This window comes from Peromyscus maniculatus, chromosome 11, assembly GCF_049852395.1.
Source record: "Peromyscus maniculatus bairdii isolate BWxNUB_F1_BW_parent chromosome 11, HU_Pman_BW_mat_3.1, whole genome shotgun sequence".
NCBI classification, from domain to species: Eukaryota; Metazoa; Chordata; class Mammalia; order Rodentia; family Cricetidae; genus Peromyscus; species Peromyscus maniculatus.
This window is the reverse complement of record NC_134862.1, coordinates 60,430,630-60,451,591: the sequence shown is the minus strand read 5'-3', so window position 1 is coordinate 60,451,591 and position 20,962 is coordinate 60,430,630. Positions and strand designations below refer to the sequence as shown.

The 20,962-nt window shown below is 40.6% G+C and overlaps 1 protein-coding gene and 1 pseudogene across 7 annotated transcripts in view; one reads left to right on the top strand and one right to left on the bottom strand.

Annotated features, from left to right (window-relative positions):
* Trmt1l (tRNA methyltransferase 1L) overlaps positions 1-20,962 on the bottom strand; it is a 34,914-nt gene that overhangs the window by 11,553 nt on the left and 2,399 nt on the right. For 5 of the 6 annotated variants that reach the window (XM_042258299.2, XM_006979938.4, XM_006979939.4 and 2 more), the window contains 6 exons: positions 14,275-14,385; positions 11,816-11,929; positions 8,059-8,123; positions 5,200-5,329; positions 3,585-3,708; positions 3,122-3,201 (listed from right to left, as the gene is read on the bottom strand). In XM_042258299.2, coding sequence (XP_042114233.1) covers positions 3,122-3,201; positions 3,585-3,708; positions 5,200-5,329; positions 8,059-8,115 — 391 coding nt within the window. In that variant the 5' untranslated portion in view covers positions 8,116-8,123; positions 11,816-11,929; positions 14,275-14,385. Of the gene's footprint in view, positions 1-3,121; positions 3,202-3,584; positions 3,709-5,199; positions 5,330-8,058; positions 8,352-11,815; positions 11,930-14,274; positions 14,386-20,962 lie in introns of all 6 variants that reach the window. The other variant, XM_076547608.1, reaches the window with a different exon arrangement.
* Positions 15,167-20,775, top strand: LOC143267805 (pre-mRNA-splicing factor CWC22 homolog pseudogene; annotated as a pseudogene). Its single transcript, XR_013043330.1, has one exon. The product of XR_013043330.1 is annotated as a pre-mRNA-splicing factor CWC22 homolog pseudogene (transcript).

The window sequence follows — 20,962 nt, the reverse complement described above, 5'->3', positions numbered from 1 at the left end:
TGTAAAGAACAGAATATGTAAGGAAAAACATGGCAATAAATTAGGAAAGAGGATCATATTATGAAGGTGGCACTAAATTGTGGCGGAGCACTTTGGACTTCAGGCAGTCAAGATGCATGCTGTTGACTGAGAAGTAACATCAACATATATAACTCAGAGAAACGGCTGTTTGCCAATGGAAAAGATTGGAAACAGAGAGACTATTACAACAGACTGATCATTAAGTTGCAGATGTGGAAGGGGAAAGGAGTGTGAGTTATATTACTAAAGATAAATCAGGCTGGGCATGGTGGCATACGCCTTTAGTCCTAGCACTAGGGAGATAGAGGAAGACAGATGTCTGTGAGGTCAAGACCAGCCTGGTGTACACAGAGTTCCAAGTCAGCCCGAGCAATGCAGTGAGCCGCTATTTCAAAACTAAACAAAACACACACACACAAAACCCAAATCAGAACAAAGCTGGTGGCTAATGTGAGACAGAATTAGTGGTGAAAAGAGTGAATAGAAAAGAGTTGGGGAGGTAGCTCAGTCAGTAAAATGCCTGTATACAGACATTAGCATGTGAGTTTTGATCCTCAATTCCACGGGAAAAGCCAAGTGTACTGAGTAAGGCTCTGTAAGCCAAATTATGGGAGGTGGAGACAGGGCTCCCAGGGCTTGCAGGCTGGCCGGTCTAGTCAACTCAGTGAGCTCCATCCAAGTTCACAAAGAGTCCCAGCCTCAAACGACAAGGTAGAGAGCAATTGAGGAAGATAGTCAGTGTTGACCTCTGACCTCTGCACACACACATCCACATGCACACATACATACAGACAAAAATAATTCAAAGTTCACATTTAAATGGCTCAGCTTAGAAAAATTAGCTCATTACTGCTACCATTTTAAATGGATATATTACTACAGATGATAATGACAGTTACAGTACTAATAATTTCTTTTGGTCATTAGACTAGCGTGTGATGAAGCCAGGACTTGAACCCAGGGACTTTGGCCCCAAAGTCCATGCTTTTAAATGCTTTCACTCCCAGTATACACTTCCCGAGAGTGTAATTCCGTTAATCTTTGTGAAGACATGCGCCGAGCACAAATGGCCATTCAGAAACTCCTGTTTCTACTTTCTTTTCTCTATTGTTGAAGGTCTGTTGGGGAAACGGGTTTTAATGTCAGTGAAGACTAGCATGGTGCAGGAGGGCCAGCATCCTAGCACTGGGAGATGGGAGCAAGGGGAGAAGTGCAAGGACAGCATGGGCGGGACAGTCAGTTCTAGACCAGCCTAGTAACAGAGATCCAGTCTTGGCAAGCCAAAAGCAGAACAAAATAAAAGGCCGAAGGCTAGGCAGTGAGCATCCAAACACACAGGCTGGTGAGCTGGCTCGGCAGGTAAGAGCACTTGCCTCGAAAGCCAGACTACCTGAGTTTGGTTCCCAGACCCCACGGTGGACTGAGAGAACCAACCCCTGACAGCTGTCTTCTGACCTACACACACATACCCCCACATACTCTCACAATGATAAAAAATAAGTGGAAAACACAAAAAGATATTAGCTATTACCTGACTACAGTGGACAAATATTCTTCACAATTTTTTTCTGGCTAGGTGTGGTGGTGCACCCCTATAATCCCAGCACTTGGGGGGCAGAGACAGGCAGATCTGAGTTCAAAGGCCAGCCTGGTCTTCACTCTGTTTCAAAAAAGCCATTGTTTTTCCTTCCTGTCAGACATGGTAGCATCTAGTGCAAGCCTAGTACTTGAGAGGCAGGCACAGGAGAGTCGGGAGTTCAAGGTCATATGCGGTCATATAGCCAGCTGAAGGCCAGCCGGAGCCACATGAGAAATAGAACAATTTGGAAAATATAGGTTATAGGAGTATGTTACAGGAGCTATGATGAGACAATAAAAATCTAGATGGCTAGAAAGTTATGTCAAAAACCTGATTCTGTCAATAAATACCACACAATCACACATGCACGTTTGTTCTCTCTCTCTCTCTCTCTCTCTCTCTCTCTCCCTCCCTCCCTCCCTCCCTCCCTCCCTCCCTCTCTCACTTATACACTCAAAATGACAGGAGACCACAGAAGAGACTTAGCTGGGCATGATGGTGCATGCCTTTAGTTCCAGGCAGAGGCAGGTGGAATTCAGAATCTCTGAGTTTGAGGCCAGCCTGGGGTACACAGTGAGTTCCAGGTCAGCCAAAGCTACACAGTTAGACTCTGTGTCAAAAGAACACAATAGCAACAATAACAGAGATGTAGACTTGGAACAATGAAAATACAGACTCTTTGGATTCTGATTTAAATTTTTAAAAATATTTAGATGTCTGAATTAGTCTTAATTTTTTAGGTATGATAATGCTATTATAGCTTTATTTTAAAGAAATTCCTTCTAGTTGAGTATGGAGGAATGGTCTTGTAATCTCAGCATATGAAAGCTGAGGCTGGAGTTGAAGGTCAGCTACACACTGATGGGAGAGAGTGAGGGCTTATTTTTTAAGTAATCCTATTTAAGTTTTTACATAATATAATATGTCCAGGATTTGTTTTAAATTAATGGGAATAAAGAGACTAATGTAAGAAATCTGAACTTGTGGAGATATTGATAAAACAAGACTGAACATTCGTAAATTATTTTTGAAGTGATACATCATTATACTGTTTATTTTTATATAGAATCCTTTTGAAAATTTTCATACAAATTTGAAAAATCTTACCTTGCTTCTTAATTTTTTTCATGAAAATTTGAATTTCTTTTTTTTCTTTTGAGTCAGGGTCTCACTATGTAGCTCTGGCCATCCTGGAACTCACTATGTAGACTAGGTTGGCCTTGGACTCACAGGGATTCACCACCTCTGCTTCCCACATACTGGGATTAAAGGTGAGTGCTACCATGTGGAGCTTGTGAAAACATTTTGCTAGACATGAAGACATTATGCAGGGGCTGCAGTTAAGAGCAATGGCTGCCTTTCCAGAGGACCTAGCACCCACATTGTGGCTCACATCCATCTCTAACACCATTTCCAGGGGATCTGATGTCCTCTTCTGGCTTCTGAAAGTACTGCATGGATTTGATGCAGGCAAAATACATCTAAAAATAAATTTGAAAATTAAATTTTTCTTTTACTTACCAGTGGCTCCAAAGGCATCTAAACACTCCAAAGGTTTTCGTTCCTCAGCCAAAGCAGCCAACGTACAGAATATTATTTGACTAGAAAGAAGGAGTAATCTGAAGTAATTTTGCTGTACCATGGTTTCAACTTTGTAGAATAAAGAACATACCTATCTGCCACATATAGATTCCCAAATTGATAGTTCAAGACCTCTAAGTTTTGTGAGGTTAAACTAGGAATCTAACTGAATTCTATTTAACAAGCATCCATTTATTTAATAAATAAAACTTTCCACCAATCTGTATAGGTTTAGTTACATAAAGTTAGGTCTATTTTATTCTTTGACTGAAAAATTGGTCAGCAGAAAAAAAGAAATATTTTGAGAAAATGTTAAAATAGATGATTTTAATCTTAATGCATATAAACAGAGTTTGAAAGATATATCTGAAGAGTTTATTGCTCTATTTTCAATCTGTCTTACCGATTTAGTTTCATTTTGGGATTAAAATATGAATCTGTTTTCTGAGGTATAGAGTAGTTAGGACAAACTTGTATATCTGTGTCTGCCTCCTTCAAAATTTCATTAGCTGATTTGGTAGTAGAAGCTAAAATGGAAGAAAAGAGATATTTCAGGGTAATTAAAAATAATGCTAAATATTCAACAGAACATATTTTAAAAAGTAACTTTATATTATTTTGTGCTAAAGTAAATAATTTGGTAGGTATACAGAAAAAAAAAAAAGCCACAGCACAAATGTATTCAATCGTCTGTGGAAGAGCTGTGCCTAGGTAGGTATTTGGTGAATGAAAGGAGGTAGACTCACTTAAAATTCTGATTGTGTACCACATCACTGTATCAGTATTAGGAAACCCAAGAATACCTTCAGACAGCACAAAATCCTAATAGTTTTATGGCTCATTAAGTACTACATTAAGCTCTCACAGGCTGGCCACGGGGTGTACTGAAATACTGTAGAAATTGAGCATTTGTACGTTTGCTTTCCATTAGTGGGCTGAATAAGAATCTCTGTATTTTCTGAACCCTTGAACTTGAGAACACTGGGGAGGCAGTGTGTCCCTGCCTCCTTGTGAATCTAGGGGTGGAACTTAGCTCACCAGGCATGCACAGAAGGACTTCTACTCATTAAGCAATCTCATGGCCCCCACTTTCCCATAATTACAATTTTAAACTAAACTGCGTCCAAGTGGCTATTAGGTAATGACAGGAACATCTATATTTAGTATACATCATAATCCTTTAGCTATAAACTCAAATGGAATGCTGATGTGAAAATATATGCATATATATTTAAAATATTTAAGAAGTAAGACATATGTAATATTTGGAAAAATAATTATATCCTTTATTTGTCCTTTTTTGGTCAATATTATATTTGAGACTTTTCTAATGTTGTGTATCCTTCTATATTCACTGAAGATGCATGTCTTGTATCTCACAGTATCAGCTTTTGCAAATGATATCCTGTGAGAAAACGAAAAGGACTCTTGGCCCTAAGGGCTAACCTAATCCTTGACATTTTATATTACTCAGAATAAAGGTCTTTTCCACTAGGCATCTTGTTCTCAGTATTTTCTACAATGAGCACAACAGTTACTGATATAAAAGTTCTATGACTATAATTCTATAATTTCTATTATAGATAATTCTAAACTTTTTCATTAAGCTACCTAGTTTGGCTGGGTGTGGTGGTGCACGCCTTTAATCCCATCACTGGGAGACAGAGCCAGGCAGATCTTTGTGAGTTCAAGGCCAGCCTGGTCTATAAAGTGAGTTCCAGGACATCTAGGGATACAGAGAAATCCTGTCTTGAAAAACCACACACATAAAAAAAGGATAGCTAGTTGGGCATAAGTGTCATTTGCAATCTTTATAATATTTATTAATATCTGTTCAGAACAGCTAATGTTATTGGAAACCTCATATAAAGAAAAAAACGTGACGTTCTGGATTACTTGTCAACCACATAATTTAGTTAAATCAGTATATTTTATTTGCTTAATGTCTGAAAAGAATAACTAGATCATTTTATTTAAGGACCTAATTATTACTATGGTAATGGGATTTTGTAACTTACCAGCAATATACCTGGATTTAGTTTCTCCTTTATTCACATGGCGTTTAACATGCCCTAGCATGTCAGTCCTTCTGGTGATGGTTGCTGAACAAATGATGCAGTGATAATGCGCACCCAGTTTACTGGACAGCTATCAAATAGAGCATTCAATTTAAACAGGTTACTAAGGCAAAGAAATGCAAGTCTCAGGCAGTAGTATGTTCACGAGTACTGGATTTATAACAGTATAGAAGGTGATGTAATTTCCTGCAGTGACTCTGAAAGGGTAACTTCAAGTGACCCTTATATATGCTGGTATAGTAGGCCACAGTTCGCTTTCCCAGTGTTTCATTCACTCTGCTATAAATCAATGCACTGTTGTTTATGAAAGCCACACTGCCGAGTTTAACTGGCCTTCTTAGAAAATGAGACCTGATCTCAACTATTTGTAGACTTCTTAGTATTAATACTCAACCAAATCTCAAGATATGACTGTGACAGATTTAACTTACCAATATTACCACTAAATTTGTTGCCTTTGAAAAGAGATGGGGCACCAGCAGGCCATTAGAATACTACCTCATGCAGATATAAACATATGTAAATACTGTAAAGGCACAGATTACTTTTTAACAATATCTGTATTTAGCAACCTGCTCTTTAGATTTTTTTGAAAATTTAGCCAGGTCTAGGATCCCATTTCAGAATGAGCAATCTACCTTTCAAGAATGTGGGATGTGGACAAGATGGCTCAGCAGGTAAAAGTATTTGCCCTACAATCCTGGTGACTTGAGTTTGATCTTTGGAATCCATGGCACAAGGAGAGAACTGACTCCTGAAAGTTGTCCTCTGACCTAGACAGGTGTGCTGTAGAAGGAGCATGTTCTCTCTCTCTCTCTCTCTCTCTCTCTCTCTCTCTCTCTCTCTCTCTCTCTCTCTCTCTCACACACACACACACACACACACACACACACACTTAAAAAAGAAAAAATTCTAGTTTCATAGTTTTCCTTATAGTTGGAAACAAAAAGATTATTCTCCTCCAGTGGTTCCTTCTTAGCTTCTACGTCTCTAGTGCGGGCACCTCCTACTTAGATAACACACAGCTGGTATGGGCTATCAAAACACTACGCTGTTTCTTAAAGTAAACGGCAATCATATTTAAAGATACTTTGGTGACTTTGTTTTGTTTTTGTGGTACTCACGCATGCTAGTCAAGTACCATGCTACTAGAGCACATCTCCAGCCCAAGGAACACCTTCTCTCCACTTTATTATCCAAAAAAGAACAAAGAAAGCTCCAAAGGAGAAATGAGCAACGAGGATCCAACAGAGAAGTGGAATGGCTCAGTGGGTAGAGCAATTGCTGTGCCAGCATGCGGCCCGAGCTTGGCTCCCGAGCCCCCTACATGAAAAGCCAGCGGTGGTGGTGGGTTACTACAGTCCCAGCACGGGAGGTCGAGACAGCAGACCCTTGGAGCTCAATGGCTGTCCAGCTTCAGTGAGAGACTCTGTCTCCAAAAATGAGGTTGAGTATAATTGAGGAAGACACCAAAGCCTAACTCTGGCCTCTACACACACACACACACACACACACACACACACACACACACACACACACACACACACACACACACAGAGAATTTAACAAACTGCTTTCTGGACAGCAGGACTGAAACAATTTTATAGGTTGTATTCCCTGTTGGTCAAACTGCTCTTAATAATAACAGACATAAGCACTTCATCCTGGGCTACAGAGCAAGCTCAAGGCCAGCCTGGGCTGCATATTGAGACACCATCTCAAAATCCAAAAGCCAAGCCAAAAAGAAAACACCAAAAAATACCCCCCAAAACCCCTTAGGTTCTTGATTGTTTAAAGTTAAACTTAAAAGGAAAAAGAAGAACATGAAATTGAAAAATGAAGTATTTACTAGCTCACAGATATCAGAAGGTCCTATTCCTTCATCAGAATTTACTACCAAAGCAAGAAATATCTACTTGGATCTGATGCCCTCTTCAGACACCAATGGTCACTGAGCATGGAAGTAGCCCACAGATACACAGACAGGCAAAATACCAATACACATAAAATAAAATGAGCAGTTCAACAGTATTTTTTTCTGTACATTTTATATTAGTCCTTCATAATACTCAAAAGCATTTAGATAAGGATTTTAAAGTAAACCGGGCCAAGGACACAGCTCAGCTGGTCGAGTACTTGCTGAGCACACACTAAGCCCGGGGGCAATCCCACTAGTGTATAAGTGGAAGTGGTGGCACATGCCTATCATTCCAGTACTCAGGAAGCAAGGGCAGGAGGGTCAGGAGTTCAAGGTCATCCTTAGTTACATAGTGAATTTAAAGTCAGCCCTAGCTGCAAAAGACTCTGACGCAAAAATAAGTAAAATCAAAAACCGTTTTGCTGAACATACACATTTTAACTTTAAATAAATAAATTATTGGCTCTTGGCAAAGTGTAGGTTTTTTTTTTTTTTTAAAAAAGACTTATTTATTTATGTACTGCATGTATGTAGGTTTTTTTTTTCCCCTAGAGCTGAGGACTGAACCCAGGACCTTGTGCTTGCTAGGCAAGTGCTCTACCACTGAGGTAAATCCCCAACCCCGTATGTAGGTGTTTTGTCTGCATGTACATCTGCATACCAGAAGAGGGCATCAGATCCCTTGGGACTACAGTTATAGATGGTTGTGAGCTACCATGTGGGGGCTGAGAATTGAACTTGGGACCTCTGGAAGAGCAGCCGGCGCTCTTAACCACTGAGCCATCCCTTCAGCCCTGGCAAAGTGCAGTTTTAAAGCAAGTAAAAATTGTGCTTTCTTTAAAGTCAACTAAAGTTAACAGGAAGAGCAAACATCTGATTACCTGTTCTCCAACAATGGTTGGTTTGACTGGTCGACAAGCTAAGTGACAGATGCACATCCTGTAGCCTAGAATGAAGAATGGCCAGCTGGGTTATTAGTATTCACTAAACATCCTACTGGCATTCCAAGTTGTAAGGATAGTTTCAATTTTCAAAAAATAATTAGGATCACCCGGTGCACTGGCACATGCCTTTAATCCCAGCATTCGGGAAGCAGAGGCAGGTGAATTTCTGTGAGTTTGAGGCCAGCCTGATCTACATAGTTCCAGGTCAGCCAGGGCTGTATAATGAGACCCTGTCTCAAAAAGAAAAAAAAAAAAAGAATCATTAGGATTATTCTTCTACTTGTAACATCATAATTACTTGAACATTTATTTTATAAATGAGACAAACAGATATATCAATATAAACAAATACAGAAGACCTGTGTTCAAATTCTAGTTTTGTCAAGACACTTTGTTCTCTGGCATGGAGCTCGTCATCTGTACTTAACTTCATTGTCTTTGTTTACTAAACAGATGCGATAATCTTCCTCTTCCTCCCATCTTTATACTTTTTTCCTTTATGTCTGAATTTACTATTCTTAGTTTTGGGTGTTGATCTCTTAGGTTGTTTTTTTTTTCACACCCTAAAATATAGATACTTATTAGGCTTGGTTGGTGGCTATATACTTTTTTCTCTGGTGAGTTTAACTTCTTTCATGATTCCAATGATCTCTTGTAGGAAGGAATCTCAAATTAATAGTGCTAGTTACTAACTTATTTGTGACACCAAGACCCCCTAATTCTAATTGCTTGTTAAGGAATTTTAATTGGTTATTGGTTACCTCAAGACTCATTTGTCAACATACCAGGTACTATGTAGCCTGCCTGTAAACCCAGCACTTGGGAGGTAGAAGCAGAAGAATGATGTCATTCTCAGTTACACAGCTAGTTAGGTCAGCTTAGGCTCCTTGAGATCCTGTCTTAGAACAAACCACTATTCCTTTTCTTTAGTTCTTTCTTTCTCTGGGTAATTCTAGGGATAAATTCTAGGGTTTTCTACACGCTAAGGAATTAATTACCATTAAGCTATATCTCAGTCTCTATGAATTTTCTTGAACCAGATCTCTTCAGTTTTGCTGACAAAATGACCTGTAGTCTCTCCTAACCCAGCCTGTAACTCATCTCTCCTTTATTCTAAGGCTTTACATCATTTCCCCACTGCATATTGTTGAAGTGCCCGAGAACTCAGCTCCAGCTGCCTTTTTTCTATTCATATGTATACCTAAGGTTATCTATTTCATTCAATCTCATGGCTTTAAATACTATCTATATTCTGATATTTCCCAAATGTCTATCTCTAGGCCCAGCTACTGCTCATTATCATACCTTGTCTCCACCTCACTCCTGCTGATCCCCTTTACCTTCCTGTCTTTCTGGGAAAGAATTATGACCCACTGAGTTTACTAGTAATTTGTAGGAACATAGGTGAGGGTTTGCTTTCAGAAGCACTGGCACCTTACCAGTGGCTACATCACCTAAGAAAATGTCTCTTCCATTCCCAGTGACCCTTAACTCAGTGAGAGGATGTTGACTGGTCCACATATTTATTCAGCAATTTCTATCTCACATAATTATATACAAGTGTGTATGGATATGCATGTGTAAGACAGAGAGGGAGAGGGAGGGAGGGAGGGAGGGAGGGAGAGAGAGAGAGAGAGAGAGAGAGAGAGAGAGAGAGAGAGAGAAAGAGAAAGAGAAAGTGTGTGTGTGTGTGTGTGTGTGTGTGTGTGTGTGTATTCCATATATATTTAGGGATAAGACTGCTATGTAGAGGTTTTTCTTCAGGGAAGACTTCAGTTTTATTCAAATAGAATATTATAAAATACATCCCATGTATTGCTAGTTTTTTTTTTTTTGTTTTTTTTTTTTTTTTTGGTTTTTTTGAGACAGGGTTTCTCTGTGTAGCTTTGCGCCTTTCCTGGAACTCACTTGGTAGCCCAGGCTGGCCTCGAACTCACAGAGATCCGCCTGGCTCTGCCTCCCGAGTGCTGGGATTAAAGGCGTGCGCCACCACCGCCCGGCTATTGCTAGTTTTATTAGTAACTGTACTGGCTAGTTTAGGCCAACTTAGAGTCACTGTGGAAGAAGGAATCTCAAATGAGAAAATGCCCCTACTAGACTGGCCTTGTCAAGACTGTGGGGCGTTTTCTTGATTGACTGATGTGGCTCACTGTGGGTGGTGCCACCACTGAGCTGGTGGTCCTCGCTGCTATAAGAAAGCAGGCTAAAGTTGGGTAATGGTGGTAGAGACAGGCAGATCTCTGTAAGTTCAAGGCCAGCCCTTGGTCTACAGGGTAATTTCAGTTAGGGCTACACAGAGAAACCCTGCCTCAAAGCAGTCAATCAATCAATAAAATACTGGAGCAACCGGGCAATAGTGATGCACACCTTTAATCCCAGCACTCAGGAGGCAGAGGCAGGCAGATCTCTGAGTTTGAGGCCAGCCTGGTCTACAGAGCGAGTTCTGGAAAGCCATGAAGAGCAAGCTAGTAAGCTATACAGCTCTACAGTCTCTGTTTCAGCTCCTGCCTCTGGGTTCCTGCTTTGAATTCCTGCCCTGACTTCCATGGATGGTGGACTAGAAGCTGTTGGTCACGGTGTTTTATCACAGCAACAGAAACTAGAGTGTAATTTAGTGTGGAAGTAGAAACTTCAAAGTATGCTAGGATATATAGAACGTGTTCCTTTTAGTGGCTGTATTAGATATGTATATGCCACAATGTAGTCAATATTCCTTTTAATTCCAAGTTTTTGTCACAAAGTATATGACACAATGAATATCCCCACACATCTATCTATCATTGTGTTTCTACTTATCTATTGATTATTTTACTGCTATGACACTCACATGAAGGATTAGTATATGTATTTTAAAATGTAAAAGATGCCGTATCTTTCCCCCTAGAAACTATACTTCACTGCCTCAGAATCTAGTCTCTTAATGTGATCTTAGTCTTTGTCTTTCTTTCTTTCTTTTTTTTTTTTAAATATTTATTTATTTATTTATTGTGTATACAGTGTTCTGGCTGCATGTTTGCCTGCAGGCCGGAAGAGGGCACCAGATCTCATGACAGATGGTTGTGAGCCACCATGTGGTTGCTGGGAATTGAACTTAGGACCTCTGGAAGAGCAGCCAGTGCTCCTAACCGCTGAGCCATCTCTCCAGCCCCCTAGTCTTTGTCTTTCAAATTTATTATTTTCCTTATGAGCCAACTTGTTAAAAATGTATTCCTTCAAATTACATCATTTTTGTCATTATAATTAGTGTATTTTTAATAATTTCCCCTTATCTAGAGTAAAGGCTATTTCTGAATATCCTATATTCTATCAATATCCTGAAAATTTCAGCTAGTGACCTTTTTTTAATATTAGTACCAGTTATTTTATTTTCTTGCTTTTCTTTCTATACTTCGTCTTTAAATTGTATGTGAAACAGTAGCGGTTCTACAAGAGGAAGAGAAACTTGCTAAAACACTGTTGAACAAGCAACAGGGACCCCGAGTCAGAGTTACCCAGTACATCAGTCACACATGGCTATAAATGTCTACGGACTGTCGTGTGCTTACAGCATATGGGATTGCATACTGTCTCTTATTAAATACATTAAATCATCATAATATAAAGTGAAAATACCTATGTTTACAGTAAAATTCCAAAGCTGGTGACAAATGTTAGACTTCATGTACATCACTCTAGGTAAAAACAAAATACTAACCTTCAAATTCAACTGAGATTTTCCAGTGTAAATTCTGAAGGTGTCGACGAAGCTTATGATTACTATAAGCTCTGAATTTTTCTTTAGGGCACAATGGACAAGTACGACTGTTTTCTTAAAAAGAAGAAAAAACACAGACCATCAGCTATTAATGCCTGGATCCAGCTACAAGAGTGGCAGGGAACCTCCCCATGTACTCATCCCCCTTCTTAGAGAAATATTTTCTGAACTGCAGGGAGAAAACATTTGGTTGTGGTCCTGGATGTCCTTCAGAAGAACTGTAGCATGTGAATGGCTATTTTTAGCATCGAAACTCTGCTCTGTGTGGCCAGCTGCTGACAGCTGCTGCCAGTAGGAACAGGGAGGTTTAAAAGGTGATGTTGCCTTCGGCTAAACTTTTGCCAGGGAGACTACCACTCCGTGCCTGAGGATGGAAAACGAGCAACAGGGCATTTCTAGACGGCAGGTGTTGGGCAGAGATGCCTGGATATCTGCTATGGTACTTCCCTACTACCCTGGCAGCAGCAGACACAGCTAAAAGACAAGGTAAGAAAAAGAGAAGACAGAGCATAATACATTGCTATTCTCAGGCCCGGTAAAATCAACCCGATCCTGAATGTCACGGTATTACTAAATTTATATGTTTTCCCTTATTTATGGAATATTCCTGACAAGACTAGATCATCAAAATAAAGCATTAACTTAGCAATACAGTACATTTTAAATAACAGTTCTGATAAACAGTGTCCAAGGATTAAAATCTCAGGCTGGCAAGATGGCCCGTAGGTAAAGGCATTACTTGCCATCACACCTGACAACCTGTGTTCAATGCTTGGGACCCACACACTGTTCTCTGCCCTGTCCCACCAATAAGCAGGTAAACAAATAAGAATTACAGTCTCAAATTTTAGCTTCAAGCAATAAAATATACAGAAATAACAAACCAATAATAATTTTAATTCAAAAATATCTTTCACATATAGAATAATGCAAGAATAAGTATAATTCATTTTTGAATATACACTGCTTATTTTAAACAAACATGAAAACTAAGCACGTAGAAGAGCAGAACAGGGACAGATGCGATGGCTCAGGGGTAAAGGCACTCGCCATCAAGCCTTAGGCTCCCTGGGACTCACAGGAAAGGGAAGCACTGACTTCCACAAGTTGCCCCGACTTCCATGAGCATGCTATGGCATGTTCTCTTTGCCAAATAAATAATATATATTAGAGGGCGGGGGGAGGGAAAGAGGGAGGCGCTGTGGAACAATCCTTTTCTACACTATGAATATGTATTACTCTCATCTGCCAGGCAGAGGCAGAGGGAGCAGGAGATGACAGTGCCATGTTTAAGAAAGGTACTGCCACATGACAGAGCGTGAATAAGGAATATGGGTTAACTTAAAATGTAAGAGCTAGTTAGTAATAAGCCTGAGCTATTGACCAAGCATTTATAATTCATATTCGGCCTGAGTCAGTTATTCGGGATCGGGTGGTCAGAACAGATTACAGAGAGAGAAAATATGAGGATGAATACCAAAAGTTGCCCTCTGATTTCCACATGCATGCCATGGCATGCTCTCTTTGCCAAATAAAGATAATATATTGGAGAGAGATACAGAGAGAGAGAGAATGAGGATTAATATCTGGGCAGAGGCAGGAGAGCAGAGCACTGACAACATTTTAGAACTTTGTTCCAACCATGTTGCCTCCCTTTTGTACCAGGGAATTTTAACTGCTTTGTTATTTATTTTTTATTTTATGTGTAATGTGTTTTGCCTGAATGTATGTCTGTGTACTATGGACATGCCTGGTGTCTGGAGTGGCCAGAAGAGGGCATTGGGTCCCCTGGAACTAGAATTATAAATGGCTGTGACCCACCATGTGGGAGCTGGGAATTGAACCCAGGTCCTCTGGAAGAACAGCCCATGCTCTTTACCAATGACCCATCTTTCCAGCCCCTGCTGTGTTATTGAAAACACTGTTTTGGGATGTCTAAAACTTGTTGCTAATTTAATTACCACCTTATAGAAACACAGTCCTTAGACATGAAATTGTAATCTCAAGGAGATTATTTTATTATTGTTCTAGTTCAATAGGAATAAATTTATTCTTAAACTGTTTTCATGAGCTGAGAAATGATGATCCGTTAAAGTTAAATGAATGTCTCAAAAAGACAAAACAGAACAATGAAAACAAGAAAGATATGAGACCTTGTCTCAAAAAACCAAAAACATGCCAGGCGGTGGTGGCGCATGCCTTTAATCCCAGCACTCGGGAGGCAGAGCCAGGCGGATCTCTGTGAGTTCAAGGCCAGCCTGGTCTACAAAGTGAGGCCCAGGAAAGGCACAAAAGTACACAGAGAAACCCTGTCTCGAGAAAATAAATAAATAAATAAATGAAAAAAACACCAAGAACAAAACAGAAGTGTGTGTGTGTAGCCCCAAACGTGGATATACCTGTGTTCTGATTATCTGAGTTCAGTGAACTGGCAGAATCAATATCTCCTTCAGTCACAAATGCTAACTTCTCCAGATCAGCAAGCCGCCTTTGAATTGAGATGTGTCTCTCTGAAAAGAAGTTTTAAGAGTTAGAAAACTGTTTTAGCATTTTTTTCCCATTCCATTTTTAGTTATCCACATCATACATTTATACAGTACCTCATGGGGACGGCTACAATTCAGATTAGAAAACGGCAAGTGTACTGCAGAATGAAAAAAGTTGTAGAGAAAAACTCCATTGTGTACATTTCAGCTTTGAAATTTTATTTAGTCAAGGTAATTCCATGGAAAATGTTTCTACCCTTGGGGCTGGAGGTGTAGCTCAGTTGGTAGAATACTTGCTTAGCATCCAGGAGTCCTGAGTCTAATCCTCTGCACCACATAAATAGTGCACGATGGTGCACCTGTAATTCTAGCACTCAGAGGTAGAGGCAGGAGGACAGGAAGTTCAGAGTCATCCTCAACTACAAAGTATCTTCAAAGCCAGCCTGGGATATATGAGAGCAGGTCAAAAACAAAACGAAACAAAATTTCTACCCTGTACAAACACCTAGAGAACTATAATCCATGTTTTGTGTCTTTAAAGAACTTCATTACAGGTAAGAGACTAAGATGCTATTTTTAACATAATAGCTATATAATGTAACAAAAGGTAAAATGAAATGAATATGATATAAAGATTGATACCAAGGAATACCTAGTCAATTCTAGCAAGTGGCTGAGAATATTACTTATTAGAATTAACAAATTGTGAATACAATTTCATAACCTAGTTATAAACAGAATTTCAATTAAGTAGACTTGGTGACTAGCCTTAGCCTTTTTTTTTTTTTTTTTCTGTTTTCAAGACAGCTTCTCTGTGTAGCCCGGGCTGTCCTGGAACTTGGCTCTGTAGACTAGAATACCTTTACCCACAGGGCCATCTCATCAGCCCAAAAATTAGTTCTTAAATGCAATTAATATGTATTTCAATTCTAATATAGTTTATATTTCCCAACTGTTTCTTTTTTTTTCTTATTTATGTACTTTCAGATTTCTTAAATATTACACATTCCTCAAGTTGTAAATTGTGAGAGTTAAGCTTCCCAAAATATGTTTGACCATATTCTTGGTTTGGTATGTATGTGCGTGTGGCCGGGGGAAGCAGTCTCAAACTGTTATGAGTAAAGTAGAAATAATCTAGAAGTGAGTGGAAAGAGAAGTTGAGTCAAAGGAATCAGGAAAGTAGGTTCAGAAAGAACAAATGGTCAGGAGAATCAAGGAGGAGGAGCCAGAGGGGAAGAGCATATGAAAGGGAAATGCACAAAACCAAGTATTCCGGCTGGAAAGACAGAGAAAAGACTACTGTATTTAGTATTTAGTACACGGTCTCCTCTGACTTTTCCTCTTTCTCTCTTTCTCTCTTTTCTTTCTCTCTTTTCTTTCTTTCTTTCTTTCTTTCTTTCTTTCTTTCTTTCTTTCTTTCTTTCTTTCTTTCTTTCTTTCTTTCTTTCTTTCTTCTCTCTCCCTCTCCCTCCCTCCCCTCTCTCTTTCGAGACAGGGTTTCGAAATTTGGCTGGAATTTGGCTCTGTAGACCTCAAACTCAGATCTGCCTGCCTCAGCCTCTTGAATGCTGGGATTAAAGGTGTGTGCCACCACTGTCTAGCTTCCTGTGGTATTTAAAAAGTGCAAAGACTAACTAACCAAATGGGAAGAGAAAGAAAATACAGAAAACCACAGCAGATGGTTTTCAGCAACTTTGGTGCTGCAGAAAAGGAGACAGATGAGACTGCGATTTGTCTTTTCTGAGGATGGAGAGTTCCAAGTGCATGTGCATTCCAAAGGAAAGGCAATTTAACAGAGTGGGAACGTGGATGCACAAGACCAGGTGATGTGAGCTGACAGGCAGTTAACCTCTCCAAAGAGAAAGAGATACTGGAATAAACCTCAGGGCTTAGTCAATATGCTAAATAATTTAAAGCCTCTAATCCCAGCACTCGGGAGGCAGAGGCAAGCAGATCTCTGTGAGTTCAAGGCCAGCCTGGTCTACAAAGCAAGATCCAGGACAGGCTCCAAAGCTACAGAGAGAAACCCTGTCTCTAAAAAAAAAAAAAAAAATTTAATTTTAATTTAATTTTTGATGCTGCCACTTTCCTGTTCTTCCAGCTTCATTCTTAGTCCAGTTATTCACATTCACTCATGTGTATACTCTGTGTCCTTTTTTGTCTTTCTCATAGTAAACACCAAAAAGGCAGCAGTTGTACTTGATTGATCTTTCTGGTGGCTGAATGTCAAGTGCAGAACTGGTGCTCAGCAGGCACTAAGAGGAGTTACATGGGTTTTTTTTTGTTGTTGTTGGTTTTTTCCCCCCAGAGCTGAGGACCGAACCCAGGGCCTTAGCAAGCGCTCTACCACTGATCTAAATCCCCAACCCCTAGTTACATCGTTTTAAAAACCCATTAGACTTTTTGAATGTAGTAGCATATTTTTATCACTAATTCTGGAATCCAACACCATCAGACACTTCTGCTCAAAAGCTAATTTTCTAAGCAGAGTGACAAATACCACTGTATTACTTTTTTCTTTTCTTTTTTGAGCTAGGGGCTCATTATATAGCTAAGACTGGTCTGGAACTCACTACACAGCCCATGTTGGCTTCAAATTTATTATTCTCCTTCCTCAGTCTCCCAAATGCTGGGGTTACAGGTATGTGCCACCATGCTGGCTTGATTAACTTCACATACCAGGCCATGCTCAAAAAGTTACAATGAGATATAGGGAGGGAAAAAAAAAGCATCTTTAGTTTTTAGAGCTGATAGTAATGGTCAAAAAAGAATCTGTGGGAGACTCCGGATAGACAAGGAGCCGGAGTGGGGGCGGCGGGCTGCCAGATCGCGTGTAGAGGGCAGGGGCGTGCGAGTGGGTGCTGGCCGGGTGGCCCTCGCTTTCCTCGCGTGGCTGCGGTGTCTCCCACCGGCGGCCCGCGCAGTGCGGCGGGAGCGGGCTGGGCCTGGCGCTGGTGGCGGGGCGAGCGCGATTGTTGTTGGGCTTTGGTGCTCCCGGATAATCGGGAGCTCCCTGGGCCGTGTCTTCCCAGTCCCCCGGCTGCTGGAGTCCCCTGCTCCTCCCGGTGCGTTGCTTCAGGCACGCATCTCTATGGGCTCTCAAAACCGTGGGACTTGCTCAGTCGGCCACCCAGGACCCAGGGCTGGCAGGAATAAACTGTAGTAAGGCTCTTGCCTCATTCCCGCTGGCCAACTCTTGTTACGTTTTCATTTATGGTTCATAGTTGACTCGGCTGAACCTTTGTCTTGTGCCTTGGCCCGAGTGCTCCCTGTTTCTCATGGACTTGACCTCAGTACCTCCTGCTATCTGTGTACCCCAGACTTCCTTTTCCAGTAATAATGTGTGTGGCATAGCTACAACATCTAGACATTTCTTCTCTACTTTGAGGATAAGAACATTCACTTTTTGATGTCTTGTCTGTTGTATAATCATGCTTTGTAGAAAAGCCAGGCATGGTGCTTCCTGCTTGTAATCCCAGCACGGAGGAGGCAGAGACAGTCGGATCTCCAGCATGGACAGGTGACGTGTGGAGACAGAAGAAGAAAACTGTCAAGGAACTCAGATCATTGAGTACTTGTTTTTTGAACCAACTTGAGGATTTATCTGGTCAACATGAAACGCTCCTCTGGTCATGACAGAAGGGAGAGCCACAGTGCACACCACCGGAACTCCTCCCCAGAAGACAGAGGAAGGGACCAAGAAAAACACAGAGAAAGGAAAAGGTCCCGGAAATCCCCATCTCCTGGAAGAAGAAGCCCAGAACAAGCAGTCACCCAGAGTTCTACTCAGGAAGAATCTACCATGAAGAAGAGGAAGGATGAGCAGGATCCACTGCTTACTCGAACTGGGGGAGCGTATATTCCTCCTGCAAAGCTCAGAATGATGCAGGAACAAATTACAGATAAGAACAGCTTAGCGTACCAGAGGATGAGCTGGGAGGCCCTGAAGAAGTCAATTAATGGTCTTATCAACAAAGTCAACATTTCCAATATTAGTATTATTATCCAGGAGCTACTCCAGGAAAATATAGTCAGAGGGAGAGGACTGCTGGCCAGGTCCGTGTTGCAGGCACAGAGTGCTTCTCCAATCTTTACCCATGTATATGCAGCCTTGGTTGCCATCATCAATTCAAAATTCCCGCAAATTGGAGAATTAATTCTAAAGAGACTAATTCTCAATTTCCGAAAAGGATATCGAAGAAATGACAAGCCACTTTGCCTGACAGCTTCAAAATTTGTGGCACATCTTATAAATCAAAATGTGGCACATGAGGTTCTATGCCTGGAGATGCTCACTTTGCTGCTGGAGAGACCAACAGATGACAGCGTCGAGGTAGCCATCGGCTTCCTCAAGGAGTGTGGACTCAAATTAACCCAGGTGTCACCAAGGGGAATCAATGCTATCTTTGAACGCCTGAGAAACATTCTGCACGAGTCTGAGATCGACAAAAGAGTGCAGTACATGATCGAAGTGATGTTCGCTGTACGGAAGGATGGCTTCAAGGACCACCCTGTTATTCTAGACGGACTTGATTTAGTAGAAGAGGATGATCAATTTACCCATATGCTCCCCTTGGAGGATGACTACAATCCAGAAGATGTTCTCAATGTTTTCAAGATGGATCCTAGTTTCATGGAGAACGAAGAAAAATATAAAGCTATTAAAAAAGAAATTCTTGATGAAGGAGACAGTGATTCCAACACAGACCAAGAAGCTGGAAGTAGTGAAGACGAGGAGGAGGAAGAGGAGGAAGAAGGAGAAGAGGAGGAAGGAGGACAAAAAGTAACTATTCATGACAAAACAGAAATCAATCTAGTCTCATTTCGGCGTACAATATATCTAGCTATTCAGTCAAGTTTAGATTTTGAAGAATGTGCGCACAAATTACTGAAGATGGAGTTTGCTGAGAGCCAAACAAAAGAACTCTGCAACATGATTCTTGATTGCTGTGCTCAGCAAAGGACATATGAAAAATTTTTTGGATTGCTAGCTGGGCGGTTTTGTATCCTGAGAAAAGAATATATGGAGTCGTTTGAAAGTATATTTAAAGAACAGTATGATACAATCCATCGCCTGGAGACAAATAAATTGAGAAATGTAGCGAAGATGTTTGCCCATCTTTTATATACTGATTCACTTCCATGGAGTGTTCTTGAATGTATAAAGCTTAGTGAAGAGACCACTACATCATCTAGTAGAATTTTTGTTAAAATATTTTTCCAGGAACTATGTGAATACATGGGTCTTCCTAAACTGAATGCGAGGTTAAAAGACGAAACTCTACAGCCATTCTTTGAAGGACTATTACCTCGAGACAATCCACGGAATACCCGGTTTGCCATCAACTTTTTCACGTCCATAGGTCTCGGAGGTTTAACGGATGAACTTCGAGAACATTTGAAAAACATACCCAAGGTCATCATAGCCCAGAAACCAGAGGCTGAGCAAAAGAAAGCCTCCCTGACCTCTTCGTCCTCAGCATCCTCCTCGGAGTCGGATTCCTCCAACTCGGACTCTGAGGGCAGTGAGAGCAGCTCAGAGTCTTCCAGTGAAGGAAGCGACTCGTCCTCCTCATCCAGCAGTCAGAGCTCTGCCTCAGCTAAAGATGCAAGAAAGAAGAGACGAGGGAAGACCAGAAGTGAAGAAGCAGAGAAAGCCGCCAGGGGCCAGCAGACACGTGACAGGAGGCGCGAAGGAGGAAGGGAGGAGCAAAGGCACCAGGAAGGGAGGACTGAGAGAGCAAGGTCTGAGAGAGACAGAACTCAAAACTCACGAAATGCTGACTGGAGAGATCCCCTAGCAAAGTCCATGGCTGACAGAAGCCTTCCTTCCCAAGAAAATAGTTACAGTAGAGTTGGGAATGGCCGAGACCAAGACCTGCACAGAGAGCTGGAAGACAAGCATGGTGAGCCAAGGAAGAAGCGGCGGGAGAGAAGAGAGTCTTTCTCTGAAACTGAGAAGCCAAGAGCCCGAAATCAGGACAGTGAACGAGTCAGAAGGAAAGATCGCTCTAAGTCCAGGGAAAGGAGTAGAAGACATTCAGGCCATAAAAGTGATGACGACAGGTATCAGAATGGTACTGAGAGACGATGGGAAAAATCTACCAGATACTCTGACCATTCAAGAGAATCAAGAAATCACGACCGGAGGAAAGAAAAGTCCCCAACAAGACAAAAATAATCCTAATGACATAAGAACAGGCCTTACACTCACTTCTGATGTCTTTTCTACATTGATGGTTTTATAGAGAACTCTTGTATAAAGTACCTGTTTGTATCTGTAAATTTTAAAGATGTTTTCTTTTTGACATGTTTTATAATTGATAACATCTCAAGGTCCTCTGTAAATCTTAAAGAAAAGGGTCTCAACAGAGGGGTAAGTCTTACCTTTTGTGAATAAAAGGAACAAAAATGCTCATTGAATCATTATTTTAAAAAAAAAACATTTTTCTATATGTCCAATAACTAAATTACCATAATTATTGTGGCTTTATATATAACCAAAGGCCAAAATAAATAAAGCATTTCCATTTTTTACAGTAAAAAAAAAAAAAAAAAAAAAAACAAAAAAAAAAAAAAAAAAAAAAAAAAAAAAAAAGAA